This window comes from Eucalyptus grandis, chromosome 10, assembly GCF_016545825.1.
Source record: "Eucalyptus grandis isolate ANBG69807.140 chromosome 10, ASM1654582v1, whole genome shotgun sequence".
In the NCBI taxonomy this organism is placed as follows: Eukaryota; Viridiplantae; Streptophyta; class Magnoliopsida; order Myrtales; family Myrtaceae; genus Eucalyptus; species Eucalyptus grandis.
The window spans coordinates 5,611,847-5,630,956 of record NC_052621.1 but is presented as its reverse complement, the minus strand read 5'-3'; the positions used below and the strand labels follow the sequence as shown (position 1 = coordinate 5,630,956).

The 19,110-nt window shown below is 41.1% G+C and overlaps 1 protein-coding gene across 2 annotated transcripts; it reads left to right on the top strand.

Moving 5' to 3' along the window:
• The first annotated feature begins 3,268 nt into the window (after positions 1-3,268).
• LOC104421351 (transcription factor LHW) lies at positions 3,269-10,746 on the top strand. Of its 2 annotated transcripts, none has more exons than XM_010033261.3 (11): positions 3,269-4,037; positions 5,582-5,803; positions 5,903-5,984; positions 6,592-6,633; positions 6,729-6,788; positions 7,597-7,741; positions 7,844-9,264; positions 9,373-9,474; positions 9,566-9,712; positions 9,794-9,919; positions 10,136-10,746. In XM_010033261.3, the coding sequence occupies exons 1-11, from the start codon at positions 3,943-3,945 to the stop codon at positions 10,289-10,291; spliced, it is 2,598 nt and encodes an 865-aa protein (XP_010031563.1). In that variant the 5' UTR covers positions 3,269-3,942; the 3' UTR covers positions 10,292-10,746. The 2 variants fall into 2 exon arrangements, with proteins under 2 accessions (XP_010031563.1, XP_010031564.1); XM_010033262.3 differs by having other exon boundaries at positions 3,270-4,037; positions 9,572-9,712.
• Positions 10,747-19,110: the final 8,364 nt, after the last annotated feature.

Here is a 19,110-nt window from a genome sequence, read left to right as displayed (position 1 = left end):
TTTACTAGACTAATCTATCAATGTTTTTAGGAGAGAAAAAGGTATATGCGTGTGCACTACCATCCAAACTTTCTTCGGCCTTTGTTTCAATTTTCCCAATTATCATGGATATCATGGTGATCTTTTGATATAGTACCTAACTTTGATGGAGTATGCCATGCTCTAGAATATATGCATTGAGCAAGATGCACGACTGAAACTCAGTCAAGAAATCAATGTTAATTATTTTTTTTAACATAAATTATTACCCACTTTTCCAAACTATATTTACACACTTGAGACACTTGATTTTAAAGAAAAATAATGCAAACGAAGACCCCAAAAGAAGCAATATCCTCATGTGATTACAACTAGGGCTCCATCTTTTCATGCATCCTATACAAACTTCTTTATTTGGCTCAGGCGAGAGACCAGTCACCAACCCTAATCTAAATAAATCAGTACTATTATTCCTTCTCAGCTTTTGCAGCTTACAAGACCCACTTGGTTTTTTATATTAAAAAACCTCTTCTTCCACAGTCCAAACGGTCCACCCACCAAGTGAATCTTTCATTGTTTTTGACCACTTGTTAATTATTTATTTACTTTTTGGCAAAAGAAAGGAGTATAGAACAAAAGCACCTTAATTCTCAATACCTAGCTAAGAAAGTTTAAGTGGGTCCATGCATATATATTATACAATATCTCATTGTTTTATTGAAAGGAATATGACCAGAATTGCCGCCTCGGCCAACAAGAGTCATACTTGATCACCATTTGAAAATTTCACAAGAGTCACATAAATATAAATAGGAGAAATGAATTGTCATTTTCATAGTATACGATATACCATATCTTTTTCCATTCTTGTGTGAATTTTTTACAAATTTCCTATTTTTCTTTAAATTTTTCTATAGGCTTCAGTGTCATTTCCATAACACTTAGAAAATATATAAATGGGAAACACATAACCGAGATAGGGTGGGATTTGACATTAATGAATTAGATCTGCATAGATCTTGATTGCTATTGATGAGATTATTTCAAGTTGATTCTAAAAGGGTTTTTCACCAAAAGAAATAGAAATAACCAAAAAGCATAAAAAAAAAAGAAAAGAAAAGGAATGAAAATGAGAAGGAGGGTAATTCAGATTTCCCCTCCCTCCCTTCATGTATTGAGATATAATTTGAATGGTACATATCTGAAGAAGTGGGCGCTTGATACACACTGCTTAGACAACTTCTTTAAAGAAAACGAAAAACGTTGTTCTAATTTTTTTTTAAATTAAATTATATACAAGGAAAATAACTAGATTACCATCAGATTACTGAAAAAGGTATACAGAAAAAAAATTATGGTTCTATAGCAAACCCTAATCTGTTTCGCCCCTAACCAAAATAAAATAAGAAAACCCTACTCTTGGCTTGGACTTCGTAGGCATATAATGAGAACACATGATGGCGTAGAGCCACAGAGAGCCACAGCCAAAAAACAAATCGAGTGGGAGAGCATTAGGCGAACAAAAAGCTGTGGACATGCAGAGAAAAGCTCCAAGCTCGAAGACGGAACGAAACAATGGCTGGCTTTTGCTCCTTTCCTGTTACTGGGAATTAGGGTTAAAGTCATTCTCCCTTTCATAGGGTGAGTGGAGATTTTTATGGGCTCAACACGCACATGACCTGCACAGTTTTTCTTGCGCGAGAAAGAACAGCATCAGGGATGAGTAGGGATAATCACTAATCACCAAACGGACTCTCCTTTTCCCAAAGTTGAAATAAACAAACGGCACAAAACGAAAATGGCTGTCTTCTTCTTGGTAAAAAGGGTGAGAGAAAGGCTTATCGAAATACTTGTTAAGAATATTTTATTGGAAAGTTAAATTTTTTTTTCAATCTCTGGTCACACTCTTTGGAAGAAAAGTTAGTGCGCGAACTACTGGAAATATTTCCTTTTTGATCGGTGACAGAATTTCAAAAGATAGAAAGCTGAAAAAAAGATTCTAAAATCTTTGAAAACCTGGGGGAGTTTGGCTCGTGTTTATCCATTCATTGGGGATTATAACCAGCTAGAGCATGCGTGATTTTTCCAAGGAAAGTTAATTTTGCGCAGCTCATGCTAGATAATCCGGTTTAGGTGCGAAGACAATGCTAATTGGCCTACTTATAGATGCGCTCGAGCATTGGGACTAACTAGGTTTTCAAGTGAATCCATTAGGCTTTGAAGCAAGCAAGTGACATGCATCGAACATACTTCAACTTGTCTTTTTTGGTCGAAAAGTTACTTGAACTTGTTAGTCGGTGAATTTTCCAGTGTATCTTGCATCTAGAGTTAGAGTGAAGTACTTTTAAAATTTGAATATTAGTAAAATTTTTTATAGTGGATTGGGGTGCTGACCAAATGTTCAATTGTTTACGTTGTAGGTTTACCTGTTCATTTAGATATATAAAAAGAAAGAAAGAAAGAAAGAAAGAAAGAAAGAATGAAAAAAACTGATGTTATTAGAGTTTAACCACAAGCTTTCCTTTTGTTATAGAAGATTACTATAACACAACCTTATACTTGGACATTTGGCCAGAATATATCCCCATTATATTGAATTTTATGATTCAATTTCGAGGATCTAATTCGACCCTTGTCTAATTGAAAGAAAAGTCATACTTTCAGTTCTTGCATTTTTTTGAAATATTTTTCTATTATTCTAGTCACCGTGTTGTTCTCAAACTAAGATTTAAACCCTCTCTTAAAAAAATTCAGCTTACAAAGAAAAATTAACGAAACTACACTTTCCATCTCAATGCTTCTATCAAAAGTGTTCGATTTAATTTCCTTAACTATGTTTCTTTCAAGTACTAGTCTCTCTATACTCAAATACCATGTGAATTTTTCACGTCAAACTAAAAAGAACCTCGATGCGGCATCGGTAAAATCAACACATCATATACGTACTCATAACTAGGCGTCATTAAAATCGACGTTTATAATAAAAGATCGACAGACTCATAAGACCCAGCGTCGGTAAATTTTGGGGGTGTGGGGGGTAAAAGGGGAAATTCGGGGAGAAATATGACGCGAGCAAGACAACAACCCGCACCACACGCTCCTCGATCCTCTCTCTCTCTCCTCTCACCCGCCCGTCATTTTAAATTAGCCCCTCCACCCCCACCCCCTTCAGTGGCAGGCGACCGTAATTACGCCCCAACTCCGTGCCCGCTTTCCTCGAACCCAGCACCCTCTCTCTCACTTTCTCTCTCCTCCACCCCCCCTTTCCCCGGCGTTTTTATTATGACGCACTTTAGCGGGGAAGTGGAGGAGAATTATCGGGGAGCACGCACGGGGGAGCCAGAGCCTGCACGGAGATCGGGGAGCGAAAGCGAAGCCGAGGAGCGAGCGAGCGAGAGGCGCACCCTCTGTCTGCAAGTGAAAGTGAAACACTCCCCTCACTGAGTCACTGGTTCACCGGTTCACCCCCTTCTTTCTCCCTCTCTCCCTCTCTTCCTCTGTGGGAATTTGCAGTGGCTTTAGAGCTCATAGCTTTGCTGAGAAACTCTCTGTGGGCGGCGAGAATGGAGCAGATTATGGCCATGTACAAGCTCGAAGCCTTCGGCATCATTTGAGCTTTCTGGGTTCTCTCTCTCTCTCTCTCTCTCTCTTTACCGATCTCCTTCCCTTCCCGAGCTCTCTCTCTCTCTCTCAAAACTTATCGCCGGAGATGGCCTGCCGGAGCATGATGTCGGGGAACTTGGAGCCGGAGAGGAAGAGGAACGGTGGGCTGAGGACTAAGCAGGCGGGACGAGGATCGTGCCGCGGCAGTTAGGCCCGGCGCCCCGCGAGTGCCCTCTTGAAATTCCCTTCCCCCCCTCCTTGTCTGCTCGTGCATGCTTGGTCCCCGCGCGCGCCCGCGCTGCTCTGTCGTGACGCCCCCGTTCTTTTGCTGTCCGGAGCTTCGTCGGAGCTCGGAGCGATATGGGGTACTTGCTGAAAGAAGCGCTCAAGACGATCTGCGGCGTGAATCAGTGGTCGTACGCCGTGTTCTGGAAGTTCGGCTGCCAAAATCCGAAGTAAGCCTGTCCTCTTCGCTTTCGTCCTTTCCCTTCTGGTTTCACCGACCGTTTGGTTGCAGAGGATTCTTTGCGGTCTCGTAATTACCGGGAAAATTCGAACTTTTTTCTTGGTTCTTCATTATCTCCCCCATATGCATGGGTCGAACTCTTGCTGCGAGTTCTGTTTCGGCTGTTTTTCCAGGAGAACTGGACGAAAGAGAGAGTTTCAAGTTTTTTTCCTCAGTTGGGAAATATAACAAAAAAAAACAAAAACAGTACTTTGCCAATTTTCTGGAACGAAAACATTTAACAAATCGATATGTTTGCATATTCTGATGAATTTTCCTGTTTTCGTTCGGAAGAAAATTTAGATGACTGAAGAGATTTCTATAATCGAAAGTGATTTTCGTTGTCGGTGTTGAGCCCCTTGAGCGTTGAAGGTGGAGTCAAACTGTCAAAGTAGCCGCGTCAGGCCTGTCTTGTTTTCTAGTTTGTGTCGCTGCAGTTTTCCTTTTTCTCTCTTTTTGGGTCGATGGGTAGTGTAGGAAATTTCAGACCTTTCGTTGCTTGTCGTCGTGGGTATGCTGGAAAAGTCAAAGAAATCGACGCAGCAGTCCAATAAACCGAATCCTAAAAAAAAAATTTCTTACTTTTAAAAGAGGATCTGTTATGCATGTGCAGCTTAAAGTCTTCTTAGTCTATGGTTCGTTTAATTTACTTTATCTTTGATAATATTTCGCATTAACTTTGTTGTGGGACATGGTAATATTGTCGTTCCTTTTCCTTTGGAATTTTCTGGTTTGGATGAAGATCCAATCAAATAGGTGAAAAATTAAGTTTTTCGTGCTTTCACTGCGCACAGTAAGTGCTCTGACCTGTTATAATCTGCACTTGCCGTAGACAATTATTATGTACTGACCATTTGGTTCCTTCTGTAAAAATAATTGCTAAAATAAAAAAAAGTTGTTTCGTCCAAGTAGATGCGGCTGGTTGCAAATTTCCTTAGAAGCTTGTTTGTAGCAGTGAAAGGTCTATGACATACCGTGACACGAAATTAATTCTCAAACTGTGTGAATTTGTCATATGACGAGGTAAATGATTCCTTAGTTGTATAGACCATGTGATTATGATAACCAAGCTCAGGAATTAATTATTAGGAAGGATTCACCAGCCAGGTTTGAATTTGGTTATAGAATATTTGACAAAATTGTCAATAATGAATCATTGGATTTGCCCACCAGGCACCCATTTGACTTTTGGCTGTTCAGACTTCAGAGCAAAGAACTTATTCTAAAAGCTGATTCAAGATTCATTAGGAAAAAAACTTGTTCCAAGCATTGTGGATGTCGTGAACTTGTAGTTCTGGAATGGGAGATGGAACTTATATCAAGTTTCTGAGATGAGCCTCAGGCACCTTTTTTCCTTGAGCATTTTTTGTCTGCGTTAACTCTAGCCCGAACACTGAATTTCATTGTCAAACATTTTTAAAAATTCTTAACACGAGCTTGAGACGTGTCATCAATCCCTTTTTTGAATTTGAGAAATGTACATATCCATTGCAGGCTGTTAATATGGGAAGAATGTTACTATGAGCCTCTACGATGTTGCGTTCCTCCTTCAACTGCTGTATCTGTGATTGGCAAAGTGCCTATGGGGGAGTTTGATGGATGCTTGGTCACTCCTGAAAATCAGTTTGCTATGCCTGAAAATCATGCAGCGGATAAAATTCAGTCACTGATTGACAAGATGATGATACAAAATCAGATCAATATTGTAGGTGAAGGGTATGCATCGGTTTCTTCTTCTACTTTTTCCTTTACTTTTGCTTGCTTTCCTCATTTTTGTCATTTCAGTTTGTACAATGTTGGTTATTATATTTTCAGAATAATAGGACGAGCTGCGTTCACAGGAAATCATCTGTGGATACTTTCAAGTAGTTATAATGGGGATGCCTATCCACCCGAGGTATGACAAAGATGGACTCTGAGAAATTTTGTTTGAACATGGCAAAGCATATATTGAATTGGGTCTTGGAAAATATGGTTTGTGTTCTCAAGTTTTTATCAAAATCTGCTGCTAATAACAGTCATGGAGAATAGGGAAGTCTAATCATGTATGTTTTCATATTATTTTGGAGTGAATACACACTTTTGGTGATAGTTTTTCCTTCAATGGAGTTGAGTGAGGATATCAGTAATTAAGTTATGGGGCCATACTACAGTTCAGCGCGTCTTTTTTCTTTTCAATTTCTAGCACTTTGAGAGGGATGTTTGTATTGGACAGTTAATATTGTTAGGGATATTTCCGTTCAGATTCTTTTTCTTCTATTCCTTAGATATTGTAATATTTCAATGGGTATTGTTGCATTTCGATTGCATATGGCTTCCTACATTTAGAATATTAATTAACATGGGAAGAATGCATCTATATATTCTTTTTTGAGGGGAGTTCTGGATTGGGGAGTTGTTGGGTGGTTGTTCTGTTTTTAGAATTGGAACATAAGTTTTCGAAACCAAAAAATGACAGAACCTAATCTAACTCATTTTTTGTCGATGCATGTTCATTGTTCAAGGTACAAAATGAGACGCTTCACCAATTTTCAGCTGGAATGCAGGTAACCCAGTCTTTTATATATTCTCGGATGTTCTTCTCTTTCACGCTTGTATATGAATTTTTGTTTATTTATTATTGTTTATATATGGTCCACAGACAATTGCGGTCATTCCAATAACTCCGCATGGAGTTATACAAGTCGGTTCTTCTTTACATGTAAGTCTTCCTTCTGAAGTTGAATTCATCCCTTGTTTTTTCCTTTCCATTCACTTGGATCTCTTCCCTTCCATTGATTTTGTCTGGATCCTCGTTTTCTTTGGAAAACTTATAATACCCAGAGATGTCGGAGAACAGCCTCCCACTTCTATTGTTTAGCCGCTTTGCTTTCATCAACTTCAGTTTGAGCATTATTTGATCTTTTTGTTATTTGTTTTTGATCTTTTTGTTATTTGTTATTGGCTCTGTGATTGTCTTAGAACTTCTTGCAGCATATCTTAAGCAGGATTCTAGAATTCTCATATTGAGTTTTGTGGGCTGTAACAGTTATAGTAGGTGTCACTGGGTTTCCAGAAGGCAGTTAATAAGTTAGTAAACAAATTAAATGTCACTCTCAAGTTCCCTTTTAGAGCTGAACTAATTATGGAGTACTCATATATTCAAACATGGCTTCTGAGTGCAAATTTGTTGGTTGTGGTACAATTGGTTCTTTCTTCTCTATTAGCATGGGAGAATTTGTTCTTAGTCTTTTGTTAAAAAATGCTACTTATCATGAAGTCTTATACATGGGCAATTGAAAGATCTTTGACCATTTACCAACCCAACCTCTGGCCTGGACATGAAAGCGACAGTCTGGGAAGAAAATAGTGGTTGGTGGGTGGCGTAATTTTGTATTTATTAATGTGGGCCAATGATTCCTGTAGAGTCATATACAAAATGGCTCAATTACTTCTCCAAGATGCAAGTTGTGCGTGGTAATGGTAGATTTGAATATGCATTTCTAATCTATTGGTTGGTGTCCCTTCAGATTATGGAGAATGTGAGATTTGTGGATGAAGTGAGGAGTTTGATCCTGCAACTGGGGTTTGTCCCAGGTTCCGTGTGTTCCGACACTTATGCAGCCAAATTAGCTGTTTCTCTTGGAATGCCTGCTGCAAATCTGTCTAGAAATGGTAAGGTCCTGAGTACAAATGCTAATTTGTCAGGGCTTGCTAATCATCAATCTTTTTCTCAAATAACGCGAGTTCAAGATAATCCTTTGACCACTGCTGTAGGATTTCAGACTTCTAACCAGCCATTGAGTTTGCTGGAGTCCCATGGCCAACTTGGAGCTGGAGATTTTGGATCCCAATCAGTTTGCAGTGCACTTGAGGTACAGCCGCACCAGCAGGCTTCTTCATCTAACATAAGGACAGGATCTTATCATCAAAGTGGTTTTGGTCAATTAGGTGTTAACCGCAACCACTTGACATCAGAGATGAATTTGTATTCGGATGTCTGTGCTCGAAACCTTATCATTGAAAAGAGTCATGCATTAGATGGCCGTGTCACTTCTCAGTTGAGAACAAACGGGGCAGGGCACATTGATATGCATAAAGTTTCAGACATAACTGCATTGCATGGGGTCAATAATGGAATGAGTTGTCAACAAAAGGAAATTTCGAGACTGGTTTTCACAAAGACGGATGAGGCCAAAGTCCGCGGCAATGATTCATCAAGCTTGGAGGGTATCCCTTTAATGAGGGTAGATGACAGTACAACCACTAAAATGAGCCATTTGCTTTCAGGAGGCTTAAATCAGACAAATCATCCCATGGACATGAAAGCTACTGGAATTGATTTTCCTTCTGGGCAACTGAAGATGGAAAGTGCTCTGGCAGGAGCCTTCAATGGTTCAAATGAGCATGTGTCAGTGAAGGAGCTCATTCCCCAGTCTCTTCATGCTTATGAGAAGTGTAATAGCACAAGTTTTCGATTTGTGGAAGAAACTTCAAATAATTCATCAGGAGATGATTTATTTGATGTATTGGGTGTGGAATTCAAAAATAAAATACTAAACAGCAATTTCAGTAAAGTAAACGGTGGTGGGCTTGATGGTAGCCCTGGGAAGATGGGCAAGGAAACGTTGATGTCAGTGTTGAAGGACTCTGGTTCGGCTTTATACTCAACTAGTGAGAGCTTTTCAGAAAGTGGTGTTTTCCTGGGGGCTGGTGCTGGAGATGGTGATCTTTTAGATGCTGTAGTTACCAGAGCTCCGAAGCAATGTGCAGATGATGCTGTATCCTGTAAGACGACATTGACAAATATCAGTAGCTCCAGTGTCCCTAGTAGTTCTTCCAGCTATGGCTGCTTTAGTGCGCTGGACAAGGTGCCACGGGAGTCTTTTGGATTCCCAAAGCCTCTGGAAAAAATTGGGACAACAGCCCCTTGTTCTTTCATATCTGGCTGTAGCAAGGAGGGAACACGCAGTCATTCCTTCCATGGATCCCAGATTAGTTCCTGGGTTGAGCAGAGTCATGCAATGAAGCGTGACAGTAGTGTCTCCACTGGTTATTCCAAGAAGCCTGACGAACTGATAAAATCAAATCGTAAAAGGTTAAAACCTGGAGAGAATCCTAGACCCAGGCCAAAGGACCGCCAGATGATCCAAGATCGTGTAAAGGAGCTGCGGGAAATTGTACCCAATGGGGCAAAAGTAATGCTCTCTTTACTTATTTTCCCACTATTTACTATCTGCTGTTTAATCTTTATGATGTTCACATTACGATGCCTATATAACTTAAAATGCTATGGGCCTCAACAGTGTAGTATAGATGCTCTGCTGGAACGCACCATCAAGCACATGCTTTTCCTTCAAGGTGTCACGAAGCATGCTGACAAGCTAGAACAAACTGCTGAATCCAAAGTATATATCTCTCTCTCTCTCCAGAGATATCGCACATACTAGTGTGCATGAATATATCACCCTAGGTAGCTCATGAGTTTCTTGTCTTAAGATGCAGATTATTGACAGAGAAGGTGGATTGCTTTTGAAAGACAATTTTGACGGCGGAGCAACATGGGCATTTGAAGTAGGTTCACAATCAATGGTCTGCCCAATCATAGTCGAGGATCTTAACCCACCTGGTCAGATGCTTGTAGAGGTATTGACTATGATATCCTATTTACTTCATTCTCTCTGAAGTTTTCCAGATATGCCTTATTTACATTGAGGGTTGCAACAGATGCTTTGTCAAGAACGGGGTTACTTTCTAGAGATAGCTGACATTATCCGAGGATTAGGATTGACCATTCTTAGGGGGAAGGTGGAAGCCCGGAATGACAAGATTTGGGCACAATTTTCCGTGGAGGTGATCATCTAATTTAACACTTTGCCCCGCTATCATTTTCCATTCTTTGGCATATTGCAGAGTATCTACTTACAAAGGTGGAGTTGGTGTGTTTCAAGTTTAAGTGAATGCTCCCTTTTTCAATCATCAGTCTGAATTCATTCCTACTTCCTATGAGAGGATCTCCTCCTTTGTTCGTTAAGCGCTGTCATTTTTCACTTTTGCAACTTTTTGCAGGCAAATCGAGATGTGACGAGGATGGAAATATTTATGTCACTCGTTCCTCTTTTGGAGAAAACTACCAAGGGCAGTCCAGTGCAGGACACTGCCATGGAGAGAATTCAGATGGTCCAGCCCTGTATTGCTGCTGCAATACCCAAGATTGTGCAGTGACCACCTGCTTTATATTATCCTTGGTCTGGCTAAGTGTTGAGAGCGAGCTTGGTTCTTGCTTGCAATGACTAACATGGACTCCAGCCCAATTCTGTCTAGCTGTTTTTACGTGGCTTAACTTTCCAGTATCTCCCGCAAAAAGATGATCCATGTCCTCACAGCACCACCGCTCAATGGTCGACCCATGCGAATGTTGTGGTAGGGCTTTTCTAGGATGATTGATCTGCTCCTCTCGCACAATGGTTCGATATGGGATAGGCGGGGAAAATCTGCAATTCATTTGTTGATTTTTGTTGCAGTTGTTCCTGAGGGAACTTAACATTGCTGGGCTGGACATATTGATTGTCTGTAAAATGCTTTGCCTGTTATCTTCGTGGAACTCCTTGTAATCTCTCACGTGGACTCTTGTAATTTGTATTCTTTTCACTAATCTTGCTTGTCCGAGGATTTGAACATTCTCAAATGGCCGCTCTCTCTCTCTCTCTCTCGGGAAAGAATATGAGAAAGCAAAATCTCTACGTCATGTTAAACAACTTGTTATTTTCCTTGAGATCCTATGTTGCTTCCTCAAGGATCTACATTTTACTTGAGAAGCAAAAGGTTTTGAGGCAATGGGGGATAAAAAGAACTCTTTGCGAATTCTGCAAACAATCTTTTTGAATGGACACTAGAAATGCTAATACAAAACGGGCTCCTCGAAGTTCTTTCACATTGTTAAATGGGTCGTACAGGAGTCCCATGTGCCTAGCAGAAAAGGCGAAAGGATGATCTCGTGGCCACCGTCGAACTTGGAGGTATATGCTCTGAATCTGGGTATAAAAAATGATAAGTTATACTCCAAGTGGATGTCATGATCAAGCCCACATCGACATATTCTCTATTTTCTTAAGCATTGAAAGGGGGTGTGGTCGAGTCTATGATGGCCTAACCTGCTTATCACAATCGTAAGGGAAAACAAAGTATTCAAAATTGAAATTATAATGCCGGGGGCTTCAAGATTCCCCACTGAAGCCTCCGTCTTCACTTAAAGAAAATATAGATACACTAATCATTAAAAAAGCTCCTTTTAAGTGGGAAAAAAAGGGTTTCTTTAAAAATTCATGTAGGAGAGCTGGTTTTATAGAGATTTAAAGTAGAGATTTCGGAAAGTCTTATGATGTAAGGTGGGTTAAGTATATACAGTCTGCGTTTGGACTTTGAAAAGCACTTAGTGATGCTTCCTATAGTTGGAAGAACTTGATTCTAACTTAAAAGCGTTGTCACATCTATGTTGAAGTGCTAAGTGTGTAGATGGTAATTTGATGTCGTGTGGCATGATAATTGGCATCCAATAGTTTCTTGCTTGGAAGATTTCTTCTCAGGATGTTGCATAATGTTGCTTCGCCTGAGTACAATGATTCCATTATCATCTATCTCCAGCATATAGTTGGAATTGACATCTTCCCAAGTTCGATTAATAGGTGCAAGCACAAACCCTAACCAAGTTTGATATCGCAATTCTCAAGACTGAATGTTTTGGTCATTGCAGCTCAGATAATGAAGTTCTCAGTAGTTAGGTGACTGAGATGCTATTTTAGTTTCATGGCAATAAACGATCAGTACAAACTAATGTGGTTTAGCCTAAGTAACACCTAAGTTTTTGTCATATTGCGTGGTGTTGCTCGTGCTTAATTATATGCTCGAGATGATACCCAAAAGCTGGAATTTATGTTGCTTCTACTAATACGCACAAAATATGCCTTGGGGACAGATGAAGACCTATGTATCTTTTGGTTTCGATGGAGCAGTAGGGGATTTACTACTTCCTGTTTGTTTCTCTATGTTACTGGTGTGTGCTTGTACGTATAGCTTGCTGTCTTTTTTCCTCGATGAGCAGACTGAAGTAGAGAGAATGACGGAGATTTTAGGGCTCTTATTGGTGAAATACACATGAACGGCACAGCCAAGTGCTTAAACAGCGCAGCACGCCAACTCCAAAGAGCCTAGTCTTAGGAATTGCAAAACTGGGTTTATAAGGGTGCGTTTGGTAATGTTTCGTTTAAAAATTGTTTCTAAGAACATAAATAAAAAAGTGTTTCTATTCCAGGAAACAATTTTGAACAAAAAAAACGCGTTTGGTAAACTGCTTTTAGAAATATGAAAAGAATAGAAACACGTTTGGTAAGTTTGTATAATTTTTTTATTTCTTTTATTTCTTTTAATTTTTTTATATTTATATTTATATTTTCTATTTTCTTTCTTATTTTTCTTATTTATTTTTCCTTTTTCCTTTTTTTCTTTTTTCTTTTTCCTTTTTCCTTTTTCTTCTTTTTTGGTGGTAGCCGGCCGCCGGCCTTAGCCATGGCCGGCGACCGGCCGACGAGGGCCGGTGGCCTCGCCCGGCCACGGCGTGGCTCGCCGACCCCCGCCGAGGCTCGCCGGCCGGCCGGGTGAGCTCGGCCTCGCCGGATCCGGGTGAGATCGAGCTCGCCCGGCCCGGGCGCGAGGTCGGCCTCGTCGCGCCGTGCCGACGGTGACCCAGAGCCACACTGTCGTCTCCCTCCACTGCATCGGCGACCGCGCTCGACGCCTCCTCGCCGCCACCGCATCAACGACCGCCCCTCCGCCTCACGCCCGATCGACGCATCTGCAGGTCTCGAGCCTTCGTTCGCCACCGCCGCATAAGATCTCACCGCGCCGTGACCCACGACTTCGAGATCTGCTCGATCGTCGACCCCGCGCTGGCCCACGACTCGACCGGCCGTCCTCGCCGCTTCGCTCCTAGACGTCCGCCGCTCGAGACCCCACGGCCGAGCCCCACACCGCAGCCGCCGTCGCCGCCCAGCGACCCGCGACCCAGCTACGTCACCCGCTCACAGGTGGAGACGCTCGCAGCGGCTGTCGGTGCCGGAGAGGACGACGGTGGAGAAGCTAGATGGTCTCGAGACAGAGGCGGCTGTCGGCACTGGAGAGTGGGAGGCGCCGGAGAAGACGACGGTGGAGACGCTTGCAGGAGGAGAGGGTCGTAGGAGAACACCATTTTGTTTCTTTTTTGTTCCTCAAATATGTTTCAGAAATAAGAAACAAGAATTTTTTGTTTCTTATTTGCATTCCTTTTGTTTCTGGGAACAAAAGAACAAAAAAGTTCCTGGGAACAGAAACAGGTGCCAGCCAAACGCACCCTAAGCAACATCAACCCTCGAATGCAAGTGGAAGAGAGAGAAAAAAAGCCGAACTAACAACGATATGATGCTTTGGAATCAACCATTTCGTGAGCTCATGATTGCCCTTATCATCATGCTATCATCACCATTCTCGTGAACAAGTACCAAATGGGAGTAATGTAATCGAATGTGCATAAATGAATCAGAGTGACCAAACCTCATTTCAATACACAAGAACATGATTCCAAAAAGAGAAAATATTCAGTGAATGCGGGGTGCTGCGTTCACAAGCTCTCCAGTCCATCGATCCGAAAGCGGGGTCAAGGAACTCATCTTCAACCATATTTCAACATCCATTCGGGATATTTCTTTTATTTTATTTTGGACAGCTACCCGATATGAAAAGATTAAAAAGGAATTATACCTATGAATAAAATTATTCTTCGGAAAGTACTGAAGTGTTTAGCCTAAAATTAGACATGCTCGATGTTGATTTGATTTCTTAAGATATGGTCTTTCTTATGTGCTCCAATGCTTTTGAGTCGGATGCATTTGACCATTGCTCTCTGCTTTTTTCTTTTTTTTTTGGCGAAAAAAAGAAGGGTTGAGAATTGTTCGTATTTTGAAACTATAATGACAAAAGAAATGGCTAACTCAAACCCAATGCGTTTTTAGGTAAAAGGTCCTCTCCGAAATGGAGAATCCTCTCTACTTCTGGGTAGCGACTTCCCTACCTTCAGGGTAGTTTCCGATTTCTTCTACCATGAAAAACCCTAATACCACCTTCGAATCAACCCAATCTCTTCTCCCCAAACCTCACTCCCACAGAATAGCCTTATACCCAGGAGAGAAACCCTAAATCCCCCGTTCCCAACTTTAAACCAGTGAGCGACAACCCCAAAACCACAATCTCTTCGATCATTTTCTCCCCTTTGCTTTTCTAATGGAGGAATCTGACAAACCATCGCTTTGACCCAGCCAACAGCTTCTTCCCCAAATCACTGTTCCATAGCCCAAACATAGATTCAGAGCTCCCTTCAATCGGAAAAGGCATCTCTCCTCTCGTGCTGGCTCCAAACTCTTCGTCCAACTCGTGTGAAGTCTCATCAAGTTTCAGCAGAACACTGTAAGCTTTTTCCTGCTTCCCCCTGTACCCAACAATCGTAAGATGGCAGATCAATTTGAAGAAGATAGACGGGTTGCAGCCCTCTGCAAGAGCCTAGGCCAGTTATGGTTTGAAGAAGATGTGGTAGATGTTATAGGTAATATTACGGAGGAGAACATGTTAGAATGCCGAAAAACTCTTTTCGGGAAATTATTCTCCAAGCCGAATGTAAACTATGCAGCTTTCGTAAGTACTATGAAACGAGCTTGGAAAACAGAAAATGTTACTTGTGCTGTAATAGAGCCTGGCTATTTCTCTTTTTCTTTCCAGTCGGAAGCTGACAAACAAAGGGTTTTAGACTCTGGACCATGGTCTTTCTCTAGTAACCTGCTAGTATTACAACAATGTGACCCTGACACTCCCGAAATGTGTTATGACTTTAACTATTGTTCCTTTTGGGTACACCTTGCTGGCCTTCATTTTGGGAGAGTTACAAATGACACTGTTAGAGACATTGCTTCAAAGCTGGGTGAAGTAATAGAAGTGAAATTAGAAGCCAAGGGGAACATCAACTACAGGATTGGTAAGGCAAAAGTAAGGTTAAATCTGGCCAATCCTCTGAAGACGGGAGTTCTAGTGAATCTGGAAAGCAAGAGGCTATGGATTGAGTTTAAATATGAGAGACTTCCACATTACTGCTACTCATGTGGGAAAATTGGCCACTATGCCACCTTTTGTACAGAAATACCATATGAGACTTCAGGGTTGGCTGAAAACTTACCAGGAAGATTTGGGCATTGGCTAAGAGCTGAAGCGCGGGAGCTCAGTCCATATGGAAAGATCTTCTATGGAAAACAGAATATTATGTTTGAAGAAGTTGAAAGTGTGCCTGAGACCCAAATACCTGCAAAGGAGACACAGGTACAAGATCAAAACCAGAACCAAAATCTGCAAACCAGCGAACAGAACACCGATGCCTATCAACATGCTCAACAGAAAAACAGCCAAGACCCCCCATCTCGAGCACTAGTAATCATGGGAGAAAAAAGCCCCCAAAAGAGAGGAAGTTGCTGTTTGGATGAAGAATCAGTAATGGTTATTTATGAAGAACAGTTAAAGGAAGCGAAGGTGGAAATGGAAGAGAATTCAGTAAGTGACAAGGGCCTGATGAGGAACAAATCGAAGAGTATAAAGCTATCTGCCTCAAAAAAAGGGAAACGTTTCTGCCCCTATGGTGCCCAATCATCAAAAGCACCCCTCATAGAAAACACGCAGCTGGTGGACACTCCCATTCAAGTGATAGAGAAGTCCAATCAATGGGCTTTGGTGGCTAGCCCTAATAAGCCACCAAATTATCCATGAAGATATTGAGTTGGAATTGTCAGGGGTTGGGCACACCCTTGACAATTCAAGCTTTGAGAGTCTTAGTGACTTAGGAAAGGCCCAGTATTATCTTTATTATGGAAACAAAAAATCAAGAACAGAAAGTGCATCGCATAAGGAGGAGGCTGAAATTCCAGAATAGCTTCTTAGTGAATCCAGAAGGTATAGCAGGGGGCTTGGCGTTGTTTTGGGATAACCAGGTTAATCTATCTATTGATTCTTTCTTGGCAAATGGTATAAATGCTCAATGTCAAATCACAGCAACGAAACAAAGAATGCATATTACGTTTATACGTGCTCCAGATGAATTTTAGAAGAGGGTATTGTTATGGGAGGCTATCCACAGAGAAAGTTTACATTATCATCTCCCTTGGCTGTGCATAGGGGATTTCAATGAAATTATTTATCACTGGGAAAAAGTGGGGAAGAAAAGAGCCGAGAATTACCGTCTTACAACCTTCAGAGACTTTATGCACCACTGCTCGCTAATGGACTTGGAAAGCAAATGATGCGCCTTCACTTGGACAAATAACAGAGAAGGTGAAAATTTAGTCAAGAAACGCCTAGATAGAGCACTATGCAATGTAGAATGGAGGATTGCACACCCTGCAGCAGAAGTTTCAGCACTACCAGCAATAGGATCTGACCACAGTCCTATCTTATTAACACTTAATCCTCAGCAGAAACGAAGAGGAAAAAAATTTAAATATGAAGCTTTCTGGTCAGAAGATGAGGAATGTGCACAGATAGTCAAGGCAACTTAGACTGATTCTGAACAACAGAGTTTAAATGTAGTGGAGAAATTAAAGCTTGTGGCCCAAAAGCTGATGAAATGGAGCACAAATAAATTCTCTAACACACAAAAGAGAATTGAAAGGCTGAAAAGTGAATTACAAGACTTGATGAATTACACGGGCATATCTCAAGACAATGAGGTAGCACGGAAGATCACACAAGAGATAGAAACATTGTGGCGTCAAGAGGAGATGTATTGGGGGATGAGATCGAGAATAAGCTGGCTTAAATGGGGGGATAGCAACACAAAATTTTTCCACGCCACAGCTATTCAGTGAAGAACTAGAAACATAATCTCTATGCTGAAAAATGGAGATGATGCTTGGGTAAGAGAGGACCAACACTTAAAGGAAATGACAGAGCAATACTTTAAAAAGCTTTATGAGTCAGTGGGACCTCGGGATTTCCAGCCTATTCTTCAACAAATCCCAACATCGGTGGACGATAATATGAATCAACAGCTGACCGGCCCTGTTACTTTGGAGGAGATAACTACAGTTATGCATCAATTAGGTGCCACAAAAGCTCCTGGACCAGATGGGCTCCATGGCCTTTTCTTCCGAACACATTGGCCAGATGTATGCTAGGAAATATTTAGGGAAACTCAGAACTTCTTCAATACTGGCTACCTAAACCCAAATATAAACCAAACACAAATAACCCTTGTTCCCAAAACTCCAAACCCAGAAAAACTTGAGCAGTATCGCCCAATCAGCCTGTGTAATTTCATCTACAAAATTATTTCAAAAGTTCTGACAAACAGACTAAAGCCTTTGTTACCGAACCTTATTGCTGAAGAACAAAATGCCTTTGTGGGAGGAAGGCAAATACAAGACAACATTCTGCTTGTGCAGGAAGTTTTACACAGATTGAGAACTAGGGAGAGGAAAAGGAAGTTCCAAGCTGTTTTAAAACTTGATATGCAGAAGGCGTATGATCGCATCGAATGGGATTTTCTCAAAGAATGCCTAACTAAGATGGGATTCTGTGATCAGTGGGTCCAATGGGTGATGCAGTGTGTTTCGACGATATCCTTCAGTGTAAACTTCAATGGGGAACCTTTACCTTATTTCAAGCCTACTCGAGGGATTCGACAAGGTGATCCTTTGTCTCCATATCTCTTTATCATAGTGGCTAATGTGCTATCTACCATGATGAAACAAGCAATAGATGATGGCATAATTAGAGGAATTCAGATGAATAGCAGCTGTCCTACGTTGTCACACTTACTATTTGCGGACGATTCAATTTTCTTTCTGCATGGAACAATATCATAATGCCAAAATCTAGTGGCCATCCTACACCACTATTGTTTTGCTTCGGGTCAAGCCTTTAACTTGAACAAATCAGGCTTATATTTTAGCAAAAACTGTCCACCTACCTTGAGGAGAAACATGGTTTCCGAACTTAGAGTACCAGAAATTGAGAAAATAGGAAAGTACTTAGGTATTCCTTCGGATTGGGGGGCATCAAAGAAAGATATGTTTGCTTGGATCCTTGCTAGAGTCAACAAGAAGTTAGAAAGCTGGAAGGAGAATTTATTCTCGAAAGCAGGGAAGGAAATTTTGATAAAATCAGTGATACAGGCTATTCCTCAATATGCCATGTCCATTTTTAAAATCCTTGTTTCAATTTGCAGAGCTATTGAGATGAAAGTTGCAAACTTATGGTGGAAAACTAGTAACAAAAGTGCTGGGATTCATTGGAAGAAATGGGAAAATTTGAAACTCAGAAAGGATGAGGGGGGTCTTGGTTTTAAAGATCTAATTGTTTTCAACAAGGCTATACTAGGTAAGCAAGCCTGGCGAATATCACAGCAACCTCAATCTCTTTTAAGCCGAGTAATGAAAGGGTTGTACTATCCACAATGTGATTTTTGGAAGGCAGGCAAGGGCTCAAGACCTTCATGGGGATGTCAAAGTATTTTACAGGGGAGAGAATCCATCTCTCCATATATAATGTACTCAATCGGCAATGGGAAAGAAATCTCTATTCGAGATGATAGATGGCTAAAGAGTGGACCTATTGGTGGCCCAACAACTAATGGGGAACCAGAGCAAGTAGCTGATCTAATTGATTCTAATACTGGAACTTGGAATGAACCCATGATAAGATCACTATTTGATCACCAGTGAGTCCAAGAAATACTTGCTACTCCTATAGGGATGCCTAATGCAGCAAACAAGTTGGTTTGGACACAAAACAGATCCGGCACATACACAGTAAAGAGCGGCTACTTCTCAACTAGAGACAAATCAATCGGCAGTCAAACAACAGCAGCAACTTCATCTCATCAGACCAACCCTGAACTATGGAAATATATCTGGCACACTGGTACCCTCCCCAAAATCAAAATGTTCTTATAGAATGCATGTCACAATGCTTTATAAACG